Source organism: Drosophila kikkawai, chromosome 3R, assembly GCF_030179895.1.
Source record: "Drosophila kikkawai strain 14028-0561.14 chromosome 3R, DkikHiC1v2, whole genome shotgun sequence".
NCBI lineage: Eukaryota > Metazoa > Arthropoda > Insecta > Diptera > Drosophilidae > Drosophila > Drosophila kikkawai.
Window position 1 is genome coordinate 18,681,051 of NC_091731.1, and position 17,500 is coordinate 18,698,550.

At 37.6% G+C, this 17,500-nt stretch overlaps 2 protein-coding genes across 8 annotated transcripts in view; both read left to right on the forward strand.

The window, feature by feature from the left end:
- Positions 1-11,464, forward strand: part of how (protein held out wings) — a 41,201-nt gene extending 29,737 nt beyond the window's left edge. The window contains exons 4-9 of one of the 7 annotated variants that reach the window (XM_070286353.1): positions 690-806; positions 2,443-2,583; positions 3,019-3,115; positions 3,377-3,724; positions 6,395-6,890; positions 9,337-11,464. In XM_070286353.1, the coding sequence (XP_070142454.1) occupies positions 690-806; positions 2,443-2,583; positions 3,019-3,115; positions 3,377-3,724; positions 6,395-6,504 (813 nt within the window). In that variant the 3' untranslated portion in view covers positions 6,505-6,890; positions 9,337-11,464. The other 6 variants (XM_017168014.3, XM_017168016.3, XM_017168015.3 and 3 more) reach the window with 6 other exon arrangements.
- Positions 11,465-12,109: 645 nt separating this feature from the next.
- Positions 12,110-15,728, forward strand: LOC108075390 (uncharacterized). Its single transcript, XM_017167801.3, has 4 exons — positions 12,110-12,466; positions 13,868-14,010; positions 14,321-14,459; positions 15,100-15,728. The coding sequence occupies exons 1-4, from the start codon at positions 12,225-12,227 to the stop codon at positions 15,347-15,349; spliced, it is 774 nt and encodes a 257-aa protein (XP_017023290.1). The 5' UTR covers positions 12,110-12,224; the 3' UTR covers positions 15,350-15,728.
- Positions 15,729-17,500: the final 1,772 nt, after the last annotated feature.

Here is a 17,500-nt window from a genome sequence, read left to right on the forward strand (position 1 = left end):
ATTTAAAACATCTATAGAGCTATCGAATGCCTTTCCATTACTAGTATCGATAGTTTCTTGAATTTCTTAACGTATGTTAATAGTTTTAGAATGAATTAAGAGGTTTAAAAACATAGAAAATTATAACTAGATTACCTAAATAAAGTTGCTTGGGAATAGTTTTACAATATTCCTAATATTGATTAATTTATACTATTTTTAATGCCTTCTTTTATTAGAAAAGCGTCTACTATAAATATTAAAATGTAATTTTCACGAATTTATTGCGGTATAAAAAGCCTGATCGACCGACTGACTGACTGCATTTGACTTTATGCACAAAGAGTCTGTGTGTGTTGTCTATCTGGCTGATTGGTTTATCGTGCCAAATTCAGGCGTGTCGCCTCGGGTCAGATTTCGCTTGCCCATTGTTGTACGTAAAGCCCAAATGCTGTGGGTGACTCCAGCCTTCAACGAACCGAATCTGACCAGCGTCATACGCTTTAATAATAATTCCGAGGCTGAACGGATCTGGCTTTGGCATTTATGCATCCTGAGTCATGGATTCGATCTAATGCGTTTTAAATTTGGCAAACCCAAAACTTAGTTAGCCAGTTAATTAGATCTCGTTGATTCGCTAATGATTTCCTCTAATTTCGACTACTCTCGTCTAATTTGTATCTCCATTTCCCATTTAATTTCCATTTCAGTTCAACTTTGTCGGTCGCATTTTGGGGCCTCGTGGCATGACGGCCAAGCAATTGGAGCAGGAGACCGGCTGCAAGATCATGGTCCGCGGCAAGGGATCCATGCGCGACAAGAAGAAGGTGAGTGCCTAGCATAGTATTAAATAAATTTCCAAATGGAATCGAAAATCGGCAGGAAAAGAGCCATTAACGGCGGCAATCCAATGTAGGCGAAAAGCCCGCACACATTTTTGTGCACATTCCAAAGATTTTCAGCCATTAGCCGAGCACTTCAATTTCAATTTTAATTATCGTAAATAGTGCCGCCGGCGAATATTGTACGCGTGTGCATATGAAAATTCTGTTGACAGTCGGTTTCCGTGCCAAATGGGAATTATTTTCAATTATAAGGCGAAAAATATGCCCCTCTCTTTGTTTCGCTGAATGGCGATTATTTTGACAAAGTACGATATTCGGTTTATTACCTTAAAAATAAAACAAAGTAGGTGTATTTGGCCATAAAATATACATATATAAGGAATTATAATTCAAAATAATAATGGTACATATTTTTAATGAGTCTGCTAATATGTATTTTAAGCGGTACCTCCTCGTCTTTAGCAAAGCACTCTCACTTATTCGGCTATACATATATTAATATGCATATATCTTGTCACTCACAATGCTCTGATGATTTAATTTCCCCTGACGAAAAAAGCAAGCCAAATAAAAGGAAACGAAACAGAGGGAAAGAAAAATGAAACGAGTGTCTAGAGGCGATTAAAAGTATTTTCGTAATTCATAAATGTGGCGGGCCAAATAATCGTCAGTCAGACAGACAGACAGACAGTCAGAAGAGTATTCAAAAATTGGGAATTTTTGCTGCAATATTTTGGTAATTCAAGAGAAGAAAGCAGGTGGAGAGTGGAGACGACGCCCACACAATTGTCTGACTCATCGCCGGCCAAAGAAATTCGCATCCTCTTTGACTGTGTGACACAAGACGAAGAATAGAAGCGTTCTGTTTACTTGCATCTCTTGAATAGAAATAGACCCGAAAACCCGAGGATGAAATTAGTCATAGTGCATAGTCTGTCTTCGGTGACACCCCACTCACTATCTCTCTATATTTATTCGGTTTCTCTTTCGCTATTTTTTGCGTCAAGTGGCCAAGTGATAAAACTTTTGCCAGCGTTTGCAGTGGCCAAGAGTTGACAGTTCTTAATTTGACGCAGAATAAGTGCTGGACGGATTTCTTCAAAAGAATTTCTATCCGATTTGATCCTAATTGATTACTAAATTAAGAGTCATGGAGGCGAAACTTATTTATTATATTTCCTGCACGTACGCCAAAAATTCGTATTGGCGCAAGTAGTAATAGCATCTGTGAAATAAGAAATTGCAATAAAATGTACAGTATGGCGAAATCCCGCCCACTATTTATTGTTTGCGGCCATTAGCACAATTTCCTTTTTAACTATTTCAAATATTTTAGTTATGAGTGCTTTAAAGTGGAGGAGGAGAAACGATTGAATCATGTGGCATTCCAAATAAGAAGAGTGGAATTTGCAAATTGAAATTAAACGATAATGTGAATTTTTATAATCCGGAATGCTTTTTCTCAACTGCAACAGGAATTTAGCATTCATTTAAAATAAGGCCAATGCTGTATGCTGCCCTGAAATTGAGACATTGCACAATATTTGAGGGAAATTAAATTAATTTCAATTTGAAATTTGTAATTTATTGTAAAATAATTTTGTTTATCATTTTCCAGGAGGACGCCAACCGCGGCAAGCCCAACTGGGAGCATCTGTCCGATGACCTACATGTCCTGATAACCGTCGAGGACACCGAGAACCGGGCCAAGGTCAAGCTGGCCCAGGCTGTTGCCGAAGTTCAGAAGTTGCTTGTGCCGGTGAGTGCCACTAAAAAGTTTTTAAAGAACGCAGCGTCCGCTCTTAAACAAGCTGAAAGTAAACTGATACCGCCACATTGCGTATACGCAGTGGGGGCCTAATAAGAAAACAACAATAATAATATGTCCGCAAAATGCTTAAAGTAAAACAAAATCAAACAAAAGGAGAAAATTAAAAACAAAAGCGAGACTCCCTCTGCCTTTTCTCCCCAAAACCTTGTAAAAATAATAATTGTATTAAATGATTTCTTAGCTTAAACTCTGAATTGAATGTTAACCAATATAAAATTATTAATGAAATTTCTTATTTATTTCTCATTCTCTCTTACCAAAAAATCTAATCTGCTTTAATGTATTCCGTTTAATACATTAAAAACCAAACAAAAACACAACAAAACACGCCACAAAAACACACACACATACTTGTACTAACAGCAAGCCGAAGGCGAAGATGAGCTAAAGAAACGTCAACTTATGGAATTGGCGATTATTAACGGCACTTATAGGGACACAACAGCGAAATCTGTCGCAGGTATGTCAACCAAGACTCTCTCTCTCTATATACATATCTCTATAAAAAAAAGTCTCTAAAAAGCTAACCCGATCTTCAAGTCAGCCAGATTAAAAACGAAAATAACGAGAACTACCACCAGCTAATCGAGAATGTTGCCCACATCCTGAGCGAAAATCTAACCATTAACGATTTGCCGCTGAAATGATACCGACACCGAACTGATTTACATTCGATTTATATTTCTTTATTTCGTATTTGATTTATGTGTACGACGACCAGCTTTTTCATGCGTTGGCTCTGCTTCTTATATGTATCCCGCAGTGTGCGATGAGGACTGGCGCCGCCTGATGGCTGCCTCGGACAGCCGCCTGCTGACGCCCGCCGGCCTGCCCGGCCTCGCCGCCCAGATCCGTGCTCCCGCCACCGCCCCATTGGGCGCCCCATTGATCCTGAATCCCCGGATGACCGTCCCGACCACAGCGGCCAGCATACTGTCCGCCCAGGCCGCACCCACTGCCGCCTTCGACCAGACCGGCCATGGAATGATTTTCGCCCCGTATGGCGACTATGCGAACTACGCCGCCCTTGCCGGCAATCCTCTGCTCACGGAATATGCTGATCATAGCGGTGGGTTGTTTGCCAGATAATCTGGATCCTATCTCAATATCTCTCTGAATCACACACTCACCCAATCACACCGTATCATCGCTATCTCTACTATATCTATATTGATTTCGATTATGATTTTGCACACACACACACTAAGCGAGTCATCCATCAAGCGACGTAGGCAGAACAGTCAGTCAATCAGTCAGTCAGTCAATTAGGTATACACAAGTCAGGGGTTTAGCTGCGAGTTAAATTGCGAGCAATAATACAGCATATCGCCAGACAAGCACACGCCATTTAACACACACACCAGAGACATAAACACACACATTGCGCATACGCCATGTTGGCCGTGCGGCCAGGCGTTTGTCTTTCCTCTTAACACATTAACCAAGTGCAGTCTATTGAGTTTGCTAATACAGTCTAGCGGCCAGCAAACTTGAGCATATATAGTATTATATTTTCTTACCTTTATAAACATTTCCTTATATTTATTTTATACCTTTCAATGTCCTTTGTTTTATTATTTGTTTTGTTAATTGTCTTGTTTTTTTTTATACACTCTTTTGTCTTGTGAAAGATGTAGAATTCGCATTTTATACCGATGAGAGGAGCTTGCATTTATTTTTCTGTTGTTATTCGTTAAGTTGTAGCAGGCTACAAGGAGCTGGAGACTGGTCATTGTTGTAGTCCTTGAATCTCAATGGATTTCACACATAGTTGGGGACTGCAGCACATCCAGATCTCCCTGTATTTTTACATGAAGCTAACACACTTATTATTTACGTTCAGTGCCATAAAGTATGCTATAAGAATCTGTCAGCCGAAACGCACGCTTCTTAACCTCGTTGCCATGGCTTGTGCTTTCCAGCAACAATAATAATTCACAATTATTCTAATTATTTAACAACCAGAGCTAACAGACTTAAAACCTCTTCATTGATTTTATCCGCCTCTTAAAACGAATTCTCTATTTATCTTATTTATTTGTTATAAACATAAATATTTACAGTTGGTCGATATATGCATGCCGGCTCCGTCTTTTGAACTTCTCTCTCTCACTCTCTATTATTTTCCCCCTGAAAAACCAACAACAAAAGCAGAAACTAAATTTAGAGAAAAGAAAAATCCATTTAAAAAATGTTTAGCATAAAGTTACAGTTACACTGAAACAAAAGAAAATATATACACACACATGAATGTATAGACTGTATATATACAATTTTATATTAACTTAGAGACAAAACCATAAAAGTAAAACGGCACAAAGGAACAAACAAGAACAGATAGAAAATACTCAATGAAAAATTAAATCGTACAGAAGGAAACCAATCAAAAGAACAATTTTACAATTTTACGATTATTGCTCGCCAATGAATTTGTTTTTATACAATTAATTGCAATATTCATCTGTAGTTGATAGTTAATAGGTGGCAATAGGTCTGCAAATATGCAATATTGGCAAAAATAAGTGATTTTTAGGCCCTTAATTAGTAGTTGTTTTTAATCTTAACTTTAATTCTAACTTAAAGTTTCTGTAATTCCCCCCGACACACGTTTTTAAATGAGTATATTCTAGTTGAGAACAACAACGACGGCAGCGGCAACCAAAGCAAGTTGTTGATTTTCGTCTTTGGATCCCATGAGTATTCAAATTAAAGAGGGCTAAACTGTCAACTGATAGTTGCTGATTTAACGATTCGTTTTTATCAATACTTTCCCTTCTGAACAAAAAAAAAAAACCCTTCTTGTAATTTCGCGGTATAAGGGTCGAGTGTTAAGTGCAATTTAGATTTGTAGCTGTATTTTTTTGTTTGTATCTATGTAGTTATTTTAGTGAGTGTTTGCGAAAGGGGGGACAGTATTTATGCACAAATGTACCTTACATATAGAGAGATAGGAAATCCGTTTCAATTTTTCCATCCAGTGCCATTTCTCGAAAAACAAAACATATTTTGCAGAGAATGGCGACCGAACAGGGACCGTTCTTCAAAATATATACAAACACTAGAGTATCTAAACCTATTACTTTGAAACGGAAAGGAGCCTTGAATCGAGTTGGTGCTTAATTATTATTATTTCAAATATATGTATTTAAGTTAGTCGAGGCTCTCCGGCAGCCGTCCAGGAACAGAAATTGAATGCACGACTAGTCAGCAAGCTGGAAGATCAAATTGCTTAAGGAACAATTGTAAACACAAACACAATCAATCTTGTCTAGAACGTAATGATTACCGGGAGTACTTTATCTCCTAGGTCTAGGCTAAGCGGCTTGAAAATCACTTATTTTGTGTCCAACTCGAAACCAGATCCAATACTATATATATCGAATTCATAGTTACCCACAACACGCACATATATAAACGACTCATTCCAAAGAAGCAGAGAATTTAAATGTTACAAAGTAAAAGTGAATACACGAGTACGAACATGAAATGAAAGAACAGGTGAAGATGATTTTCCCTCTCAGTTGGCAATTGGCTTGTAAGCAAAAGTTCCAGCAGCAAGGCAGCAGCAAGCTTCAGTTTGAGCAAGCATATTGTATCTCTAAGGAAGATATATAAATTATATCTACTAGCTCCTAAGACGTATCTTGTAGCGAATATAATGTTCACATTATTTAAACATATAACCGATATATGCCTATATACAAACCCATATCTACATGTATCGTATCGTATATTTTAGTAGGCGCCATTAAGCAGCAGCGTCGTTTGGCGGCTAACAGAGAACATCCCTATCAGCGAGCAACGGTCGGAGTGCCAGCCAAGCCGGCGGGTTTCATTGAGATACAGTAAAAGTCGCCAGCATGAACAGCAGAAACCTAAATCAGAGAGCACTCACCCTTTTTTTTTTTAAAACAATCATCACCAGCAACTGTAACAGAAAACTTTTTATCAATAATTGTCGTGAAAGAAACGGAAATCGTACGATTTTTGTGCGTTGGGTCGTCTGCCCAGCTATAGATTGCGTTCAACCAATCAATTTAGTTCAATTATGTCAACTTCAGCTCCTTATTTATTTCGAAATGAATCGTTCGAGTCTGCTGCTCTTAATGAAATCCATAATATCCGCCCCGCACTGTATACCCGATGAAACCTGACCGGAACCGTTGGCCAGGCCAGGCCGCTCTGCCCTGATCAGAGTTCGAAAAGAATTGTCAAGCGCCGCACCGCCTCCACAGGTTAGTCGTGTTTCTACTCTGTTATTTATTTTATCAAACTATTATTTACTTTATGTGTTATCTTTTGCGGAATAAAATGCAAATGGGTCTGTGTCCAGTTCTGTCCTGACCCAGTTGCACTTTATTTCCTCGAGACTGCGAGTTTTGAAACAACAAGCAAACAAATTTTTGATAAAAGAAAAGTACAGACACATGCAAAATCTTTCACATGAAAAGTTGATTTATTTTTTTGATACTTATATTTGATATTGATATTTATACACAAATTTTTATATTATTTTTCCTTTGTTTACACGTTGACTTGTGCCTTTGATGTTTTACATAAACTCAAAAATAAAAAAAAAAAATGAAGAAAAAGGAAAATTTTGAAAAACAAAAAGAGAAAAAAAAAAGAAAGAAGAAAATTTGAAACATTTTAGTAGATTTTTATTCGTATTATTACTCTCGGATAAGCCATATACCATATTTAAATGAGAAAAAAGAAACCCCTCTTTACGAGATATGAATTTTACATGTGTATCCTAGCAATAAGTCCCCTGTTTAGTACGTTAAGATTATATAATTATTTTGTATTATGCGTTCGAGTGTAAATGTTGCAATTGAACCGAAAGTGTACCACAAAGAAATAAAGATCAATGATTTTTGTTGAAGAAAAAAAAACAAAAAACTAAAAAAAAAAATCAACACAACAAAAAGCAAAAACAAAACAAAATCCGTACCAAGACTTGTGATTCTTTATTGTTCTACGAACTTGACTTCTTCCAGAAATAACCTAAAATATGGTTCTACAAAATTTCAACCAGAATCTAACGCTTTCCGAACTTAACCCAAAAAAAAATTCAATAATTCCAATATTTCTCGAATTCAATCGTCACACATAACTCATTGATCAAAAATAATAATAATAATAAACACTTCACTTTGTTTGCAACTCTAGTAACTAAGACAACTTAACGTTAGACACCAACCAGACACGCCACATTGAACCATAATACCCTCACCCACACAACACACACGTCCTCCGGGCATAACTCTATGCTTACCTCCTCCACTACGATCGACCATTAATCCCACCGACGAGCAACGTCGACCAAGATCTACTTACTACCAGCAAGAAACCACCTTAAATGCCATGAAGCATATATATCTGCATATCTGATACATGTGTCTATGTGTACTGACCACACTTAATATACTTAAGCTTATGGGTTGCGGTATTTCAGTAATATATATATTCCTGTCTATGATTAATTGATCTCCTAGACTAGTTAGTTAATTACACATAACTTGTATAACTCCTATCCGATCCATGAAATTGCATACGCATCTGCTTCAAATACGAGATCAGATTCAAAAGTAAGATCAGATCTCTGTAATTATCTGAAAAGAACTAGTCAATGTCCACTAAATTCACTCAAATGGTTCCAAGAACGAAATATGAATTCATTTAACCACTAAAACAGTGTTAAATAAACGCAGAAAAATAATAATTAACCTTTTGTTGATTGATAAACAAAAAAAAAACATGTATATAACGCTTTTTTTTATAGTTTAATTACTTTTTTTCCACTTTTGTAAAAAGAAAACAATGTATTTCAAGTACACACTCTGCCTTGAGAGCTAATGCACCTGCAATTTTATGTATCTCTCTGTTTAATTTAATTTCCCCCTAATTATAATGTGATAAATCTTATAAATAGCATATTAAAACCATTAAAAGGGATAAAAAAAATTATTGATAGACAAAAAAAATGTGATGTAATATTATTGCTAATTATAACTAACCAAAGGCCAAGTTAACCAAAAACAAACAAAAGAAAACTAGTAAAAATGAATTAATCTAAAAAGAAAAACTCTCATGTTCTTGTGTAAATTGAAATCAGAGAACCAACTTCAATAACCATCAAATGTTGCATCAAATAACGACACAAAAAAAATATATGCACTATCTACAACTTTTCTATATAATTTAATTTAATTTCCTGTCGATGAAAGCCTCTAATGATAATAATGTATGTGTTTGTCTTTACTATACAAAAACTTCACGCTGTTGACCGCATTCTTTGATTAACGGATGCGCTTGGCAGGGGCCAGCAAAAAGTTACTAAGTTTTAATCAAAAGCATGTTTTTGTGTGAGTTTACTAATTAAATGCGTAAGTTGCAGCCATTATTTAGTAACTTTTTGCGCTCTTAACTCGCATAACATAGCTACTTAAGACATGAAGAACTAACTGCTAACCATGAAATATTAATCAAAACTCTATTTCCACTTCTATGAATCTCTCTCTTTACATGCTAACTAAAATACAAATAAAACGAAACAACGCAAACACAAATATTCGACACACTTACATTCGTTAATAAAAAAATACAACAAATTTAAAATAAAAATTCTATGAATAACCCGACAAACCCAACTTTGACCGATAAAAAACACCCCAAAAGCACACTACCAACACCACCAATGACACCATTAAACTCTCCAACCAACCCGCTCCTCCATCCGCCATGAATCCATCCACGCCTGCCATAGACGAGCACGGACGCCGAGCAGCAGCTGCATCCTAGCCAGGCCAATATCAGAGCCATGTGTGTGCGTGTGTATGTGCATCCATCTGAAGCTAACCAGAAACTGTAACCAGAAAAAAGAAAACTGAAAACCGAACACACTGAGCAACATGTCACTGACACAACAACAGCTACTAAACTCGCTCCTGACACCTGAACTCTGACCCATTCGCCACATCAACAACACCCAGCAGCAGATGCAGCACTTAATGGACAGCAGTAGCAGCAGCAGCAGCAAAGAACACCAGCAGCAACATCAGTATGTATTGAATCTTGTGGCCATTAAACCGTTAAGTTTTGCCAGCAAACAAAACTAAACAAAGTAAGCGAAAAGCAAAACAATTGATAAGAGAATCAAACATAGAACTTAGTTTAATTAACATAATCTAATGGAAAATACAAGTTAGTTCTTAGTGAAAAGTTCAACGAACAAAAACATACTTAAAGCAAACGCACACACATATATATTTATATATATTATAATATGCATATACAATTCTGTATATAATAATCCCAATAAACCCCTTAATCGAACTAAAGAATATTATGTTAACGGAATCTCATCCAAGAAACTCTATACAAGCAAGCATAAAAAAAAAAGAAGCTGTTTTTATTTTTTTTTTTAAAGCGCTCTTTTAACTCAAATTATGAATCTTTTACTAGATGAACGTTAGTTGTTTTCCCTCTCCCCTGATCATTGTGAACCCCCAGAGACTAGGCGACGGCTCAACTCATTATTATGTCGGGCAACGATCTTGTGCCGTCTTTTTTAAAGTAAGCGTAAAGCCTATTCTATTTTTTGTTAAACTGACGCAAGCTCTTGTTAATGAAGTATTCTTTGATTATGTTACATATCTATACCAGCTCCACTCCGGTCTGATTGTGTGAAAAGAGAGAGAGAGTGGGGGCGAGAAAGCTATCGAAACAATTTGCATAATGTCACATTAAACACGTTTAACAGCCATATTTAGTTAATGAAACACGGTCATACGTAGGTATGATTATTATGATGATAATATCAAGCATTCATTATGTACAATTAAACGCTAAACTTAAATTATTTTAAATACTTTAACGCTAATGTATTATATGCAGAAATAAAAACAAAAACATATTTTTTAATCTTCAAATTGTTCTAGAAACACACACACACACTCAACAAAAGAGAATTCTTTAATTTAAAATAAACACCAAGCCACTGAGCATGGAATCTGGCATTGTTAAAACTCTTAACTGAATAAAAATATATTACTTAAATGTTATAAAATGAATGCAGGCAGATTGGGAAGGAACAAAACTAAAAAGCGAAAAGGAATTGCATTTAATTTATGGTACAAAGTGGGCGCTCGCCCAACATAAACCTATTGCCGCACACTTTATTTTAAATTAAAGAATTTTTATTCATTTTTGTTGGGAAATCGAGTTGTTATCAATATGTGCCTTAAAAACAAATCGGCACTAATCAAAATAATCTTAAAAAAAAAAGCTTATAATAAATAAAAATAATATAAAGAACATTTTGAAATTATTCTGCACATTGTGAGACTTTATACTCAGAAACAAAACTAAAATCAACCTATAATTAATATAAAACATAATGTATAGTTCTTATTGATAATAACGGCAATCGTGCAATCGTAGCAATTCGAAAACCTTGCTTATGATGAGTTCAGCATTGATTTTAACAACAAGCAAATATAATTCTCTCAATGATTGTGTAACTAAACAGAAAAGAACGTTTTAAATCATTTAGTTGTACGCTCATTGCATTAATCAAATCAAACGTTGTGTGTCCTAACAAAACACATCTGAAACAATGTTCATTCATCGCCAGCATCTTTATTTTTTAACTGCATACGTTTGAGAAGGCAATCATTGTTTTAATGTGAGATAATCCATATGTTCAAAACCTACAAATATCTATTAAATACGCACAAGTAATTAATTACATTTGTGTATGTATGTACGATTATGTATAACTTTTTGAATAAATAAATGTTTATATAAAAAGCGAATATATTTTATTTCTTGCTTGGAATATTGAACATATATTTTAAAGGTAAGTAACAATAATGCTTAATTGAGTTTGCCCATGATTGCATGAAGGGGAAACGATGTCCAACTCCTGCTCTGGCCTGTCATATTCGTAGAAGAGAAAAGCGCCTTGGGTCAAGCGCCATAATAAATATACTAAACTAGCCTCACTTGACTGTGACCTTGTCCAATGTCTATCTCAGGCAAGACCACAAGACCATCAACTTGCATTAATTTCTGTAAATTCTCTGGAATAGGTATCATAACTGAAAGGACATGCACTCCGGAAAATCAGGTGGGGTTAATTAGCAGCAAATCAGTGCCGGACTGCTTGTGGAGTGTTTCGGAACGCAACATTTGGCGTCATGTGCGTCAAGTCGGTCATTCAAGTGAAGCTCTCAACTAGACGTTAATTTACGACAGACTTCCATATCCCACGGCAATCTGTCTGTCCAACTGTCTGCCAGAAAGTGGGCTGCTTTGTATTGTAAACAAAGGACGAAGCACGTGCTAGCAAAGCGCAAGCGCATGCGCCCGCCTAACAGAACCGTAACAGTGCCGTAACAGAAGGTCCCTTCGGCAGTCCTTTTAATAGACGCTGCCCGCGGTTGGTCGCTTCAGTGCAGTGTAAGCGGTCGTGCGGTTGGTTTAAACCAGAGGACCTGTACATGGTGCATTAATCTCTCCATACGTCGAATCCGTGTCCTGGCAACAAGTGTCCTCCTGCTAGGATGTGCGTGAGAAGCTCACTGTGCAGTGTTTTATTTGGTTACTGTGTCGCTTTGCTCTGTGTGACGGTTGTGGTCCTGGCCGAGAACGGGAATATAACTCAGCTGGCGCTACCGGGCGAGGAGTGCGGCAGCACTCAGGGTATGGTGGACGAGTGCTTTAAGGATTTGCCGCCGCACCTTATGGAGTTTCTGCAGAACAACAAAATTGTCATCAGCAAGAAGGAGATCACCACCAAGTGCAAGTACGCCGGGGGCTTGAAATGGGACACCCATTAAGTGTCGAATAAAAGTGGCACTTCCATTATCGATTGGCCACCTCAAGCGGCTTAAGGAGGCGCGCTGCAAAACCGATTTATTCATATTTCCATTTTGCTCCTGGGAGTAAAAGTTATTCAGGGTCGTGTTTTTTTCGACAGGGGACAATATCCCGGCTTGAGTGGGGTCCGGCTGGGTATTCCGTCTGGGCGTCCGCGTAGATGATTAATTATTCCGGCTTTTGAGTGCCAAAAATAAGTTTCAGACTTTTGGCATTAGCATGCCCTTGATTCCCTAATTGGAATTCAGTATATTTTAAACGAAATCAGCCGTAGAAATTGAGTTTTAATGGGCTGATAAAAGAATCATTAGAAATTACTTAATGTCTTACAGTTCCTTGTGCTAAAAAAAAACCTAGGAATGAATATTAACCGTAAAACAAATATTTCATGCTATTAATTATTATTATTTAATACTTGATTAATCAAATATTTTGAGCCGAAATTACTATTGCCATTACTATATACCAAAACTACAATAGAATGTGGGAATTAGGAATTCATTTAATCTACATGTATATTATTAATTTGAAGTACAACTGCTTTCAATAATCTTAAACAAAAGCCATTAATAAAAAGGAATTGTAAATGATAACAAATATGAAAAATTGGAATCCGAATATTCAAGTAACTATATTCATAATAGCTCATAAATTGTCAAATTCATAAAAGTAATCTTTAGTTAAATTACTTAAAATCATACCTATATTTATCACCTGATTCTTATTTGCTTGATATTTTCTTGCCTATTCTTAAGGTATTAGCTAAGCTTCGTTTGGCATGTCCAAATCTAATTAGCAAAACTCGTAAATTGTCGTTTGACTTGGCTCGAATTCCAAAAATGCCTTAAATGCTGATGGTCAAAATGTCATTTACATATTTTTGGAACTGTGTAATTATTACTTTGGCAGTTGAACTCTTAGACAGAATTAATTAAATATTGCAGAGGACTTCACTAACAGAACTAAGGCATTGGCTGTGAAAGAAGTATTGAAATATTAAGACTACAAGTACAGTAGTAACTAGAAGCTCACTAAAGTTTCCTGTCTTTAAATAAGCTGCTATTAACAATTAGCAAAAATGTTTTGCAAAACTGTTTAAAAATGGGTAAAAGGCTAAGGGAGTTTAACTAAGTGAAAAACGTGAGGCTTTAGTTATATCTTTTATAGACAAATGGTAAAGCATTAAAGCGAATGGCTAAGGTCCACAGCAATTTGCAAATATATGTATGTATGTAGGAGACGTGTCAGGAGAGTAGCAACTTGAGTGGCAGCACTCAATTAGACCTCACTCAATTGTCCCTCCTTCAAATCGAATTATGTCTTGCAGTATTTTCAACCGCGGCATGAAGTGCTTCGACGCCTACTCGAAGCGCTGCCTGGACGATCGCAAGCTGGACACGTTCAAGAACAATGTGGAGGGAGCGCGGCGGTTTTTCTACAAGTTCTGCGGCGACACCGATTTCCAGCGGGGTAAGCTTACTAAAATGTACAAGCATTATCCTATCTGAGGCAGCTGCAGGAAATCAATTCGCCACTCTGACACTTGCGAAAACATTAGCATACCCACAGGCGTCGAGGTGTCCAAGCACAGCTTTATTCACCACACACCAGTACACACACATGCACACACAGCCCAGAGCAAAGCCCTCGGAAAGCCTTAAACAAAGGACCCCAACTTGACAGGACTTACTCGGCAAAGCCGCAACAGCATTTGCTTTATTTATACTAAAAGTATGCGTGTGAAGGATCCTCGACATGTTTTTCTGTGGAAATTTTACAGACTACTTGCGGCACAAGGACTGCTTCGCCTACATCCAGCTGGACTGGGTCACCTGCACGTCCGAGTTCGAGAGCATCCTTAGTGACGAGGTGCACGACGAGACGCGGAACGCCAGCGAAAAGTTCCTAGAATTCTGCTGGTAAGTTAAACGAAACAATTTTATTCCTCGGGAATTGTTATTCCCTTATTTGCTGTATTTTTGAAATTCCCCGAATTCTGTGTGTATGTTAAACGAAATATTTCTCTTCATGTGAAGCCATTATTTTTAGAGTGCAAGAATAACCTCTAGAAAAACGGCAATATTCAAATTCCATGTATTCAGAAGTTAGCAACGCTTTGCAATTTGTTGCAACGAAGCTAGCGAGATTTAAATTGAAAGACTAGTTTGCCTAGAAAAGGGCAGATAGACGGGCTTGGCTATATTGACTCTGCTGTTGATCTTGAGCCAATGCGTTGCAAATTTCTAACTATTATTAAATAAAGTTGAAAAGGTATAATTAAAAATATGATCTTAAACAGCATAGACATATTAGAAATTTGCTAATCTGCAGGTTTTTTGAAAGATTTTAGAATTACAAATTTAATTAAATTTTTTTTTTCACAGAAGAGCATAGATAGTCGCTTTCTTTCTTGTTATATTTTTTCTACGATTCGTAAATTAAGGTGAAAAATCCTAGTCAGAACGATAATATTTATTGCATTGTCGCTGGCAATGGGTGTTGTGAATTTCCTTTCGCTGGAATCGATACCAATTGCAATCAAAAACTGTACTTTTACAGCGCCCGGTACGCGTACGAGAACTGCATCTACAACAGCGCCCGCTACAAGTGCTACAAGAACTCGGCGGAGTTTGCCCGCGAGACGGCCAAAATGCTGTCGGACGAGAAGCATTTCCGGAACTGCGCTGTCCTCCAGAACATCTGCGTCCACGCCACCGGACTGGGACTGACCCTGGACAGGAGCTGGCTAGGTTGCCAGGTGGCGGCGACGCTGCTGCTGATGCTGATGGCGATGCGGTTCTGGCCGTAAATCGAAATGACCAATACGTGTGGGTGTGGTCAGCTGAATGGAATGCGATATGGGTGTGGGTGTGGATGTAGGTGTGGATGAGGATGTGTGAAGCGTTTGTGGATGTCCGAACTTGAGTTTCTGGTTTTTTGGGCTGTCCAATTGAGAATGCAAAGCATTTTAGCTCCCTTAAAGCGCCCTGGAAACTACTCACTCTCTCCCTCTGGGTTTCCCCTCTTTTCTGTGTCTGTGCATTTTCCGGTGTCGTTGGCTTGAGTGTGTGCGTGTGTGTGTGTGAGAGGCGGGCGGGTTACGGGGTCGGAAAGCGGCACCGGTTTTCTGTCCTATGTTAAGTAAAATTAAATGCATATTTCAAATAAAAATACATACTCACGTTGTACTCCTTTTAGTGGTTTTTATTAGGTGTCCTTGCGCTGTCCTTGCTTCCTTTTTAGCCACGAATTCAAATTTTACAGGTGCCTCCACCGCACAATATCCAGGTTCCATCGAAAACCACTGGCAACCGCAAAGAAACAATCGGATGCATAACCAAGGAGGGACACAGAAACAAAGCACAGCACAAAGGCGAATATTTCGAAGTTCGTTTTCCTGAATTTCAATATCAGCACCACAGCACCTGCTGCGCCGGAATATTAAATTCTTTACGTACACTGAAAGAACATTGTCAACAAAATATCTAAAACTATGTAACTATGCCCGGCTGTTTACCGGAAAGGGAAACCTAATATGCGAAAAGATGTGACATAAAAATACACTTTGATCAAGATTTACTCACAAAACTTTAGTTTTGGTGAACTATCTATAGAAAATCGTACTAAATACTACGTGGATATGTTTAATACCAATGTGGCTTGGTCTCAATTTGATCAGAAACTGTCGATTTCGGCTAAAATACTCTTCATAAATTTTTATTTGTAATAAGTTTTCTTTAAATTTTTTTCTCGAGTTGCCAGAGTATACATAAGCTTATTAACTTTTTACAGAACCTTCACACAACTATCATTTTTAATCTATCCCCCCAGGCAAGAAAACTTTTAGCTTAGTTGGCCTCAGCTGCTCAATTGTGAAGATTGGTTGTTAAAAGTTTGTTTTTTTATATGGAAATTGTCAAGAGGGATTTTTTATAAATATTCGCTTTAAGTTGCATCCCACATCCAAGAGTTTTTATTACAAACTAGTAGTTGCTGCTCCATTTTCACGGATTTTTCCCACAGATCTTGCGAAGGGAATGCATTCTTAGCTTTCAGCCGCAGACCGCCTCTCCTCGGGAAATTGAGGCCCTGCCAGTAGTCAACTTTATGCCTTCCGTTTTTCGTTTTTAGCCACGGCCCAGCTTCGAGTTTCGGTTTTGTAATCGTTTTGCTGCCTCCTGACATTGGCAACTCTAACATTGATGCAGTTCAGATGGGTTTCCTTTCATGGAGAAGGATTCAAATTTTGTGAACTCTGTGGCTTGCCCATGTATACCTCAAACTTGTCTATCATTGCAGTAATTAGCATCGAACTCGAGATTTATGGCCTGTTAAAGTGCTTTCAGGATTCAAAATCCCTCTGAAATGTATCGAAAAATATCCCACAAAATTGTGCATCCGTAGGTGATAAATTGATTAGGACTTTGACACCTTTTAAAAGGTTTTAAAACCTTGGATTCTGTAGGGGAATTTATACAGTAAGTATAAGTCAAAGCTTTAAAATTAATTAGAAAATATCTACCAGTTAGCTCCTTGAATGGCAGCCAAAAAAATACCATTAAGGGAAGAGCATACCAACTGCTTTTGTAAACAGTTTCCAGAGCAACAGCAAACTTTCCATAATATGAAGCATAAAGTTGGCCGTTTCAAGAGTTGCTCACGTCGCAAAGCGGCGAGGTGGCTGGGTCAGGTCCAAGTTAATTTCGTTCGCGCACTCGCTTAGTTTTTACCCGAAGCTGGGAAATTGAACGCTAATGGCTCCGTGGTACATCCACCTGCCACTCCATTCTGTCACTATTCACCTGAAAATTACTCGCTCGACTTGTGGTGCTGCTCCTCCGTAAGAGCGTAATTGAAGGAGTGCTGGTAAGTGGGAAGCCGGGTCCCATTAGTTCGAGGAATGCAGTGTAACGGAGCAGACATTATTTCCTATGCATCGAACGGGGGACACAGGTGGCTC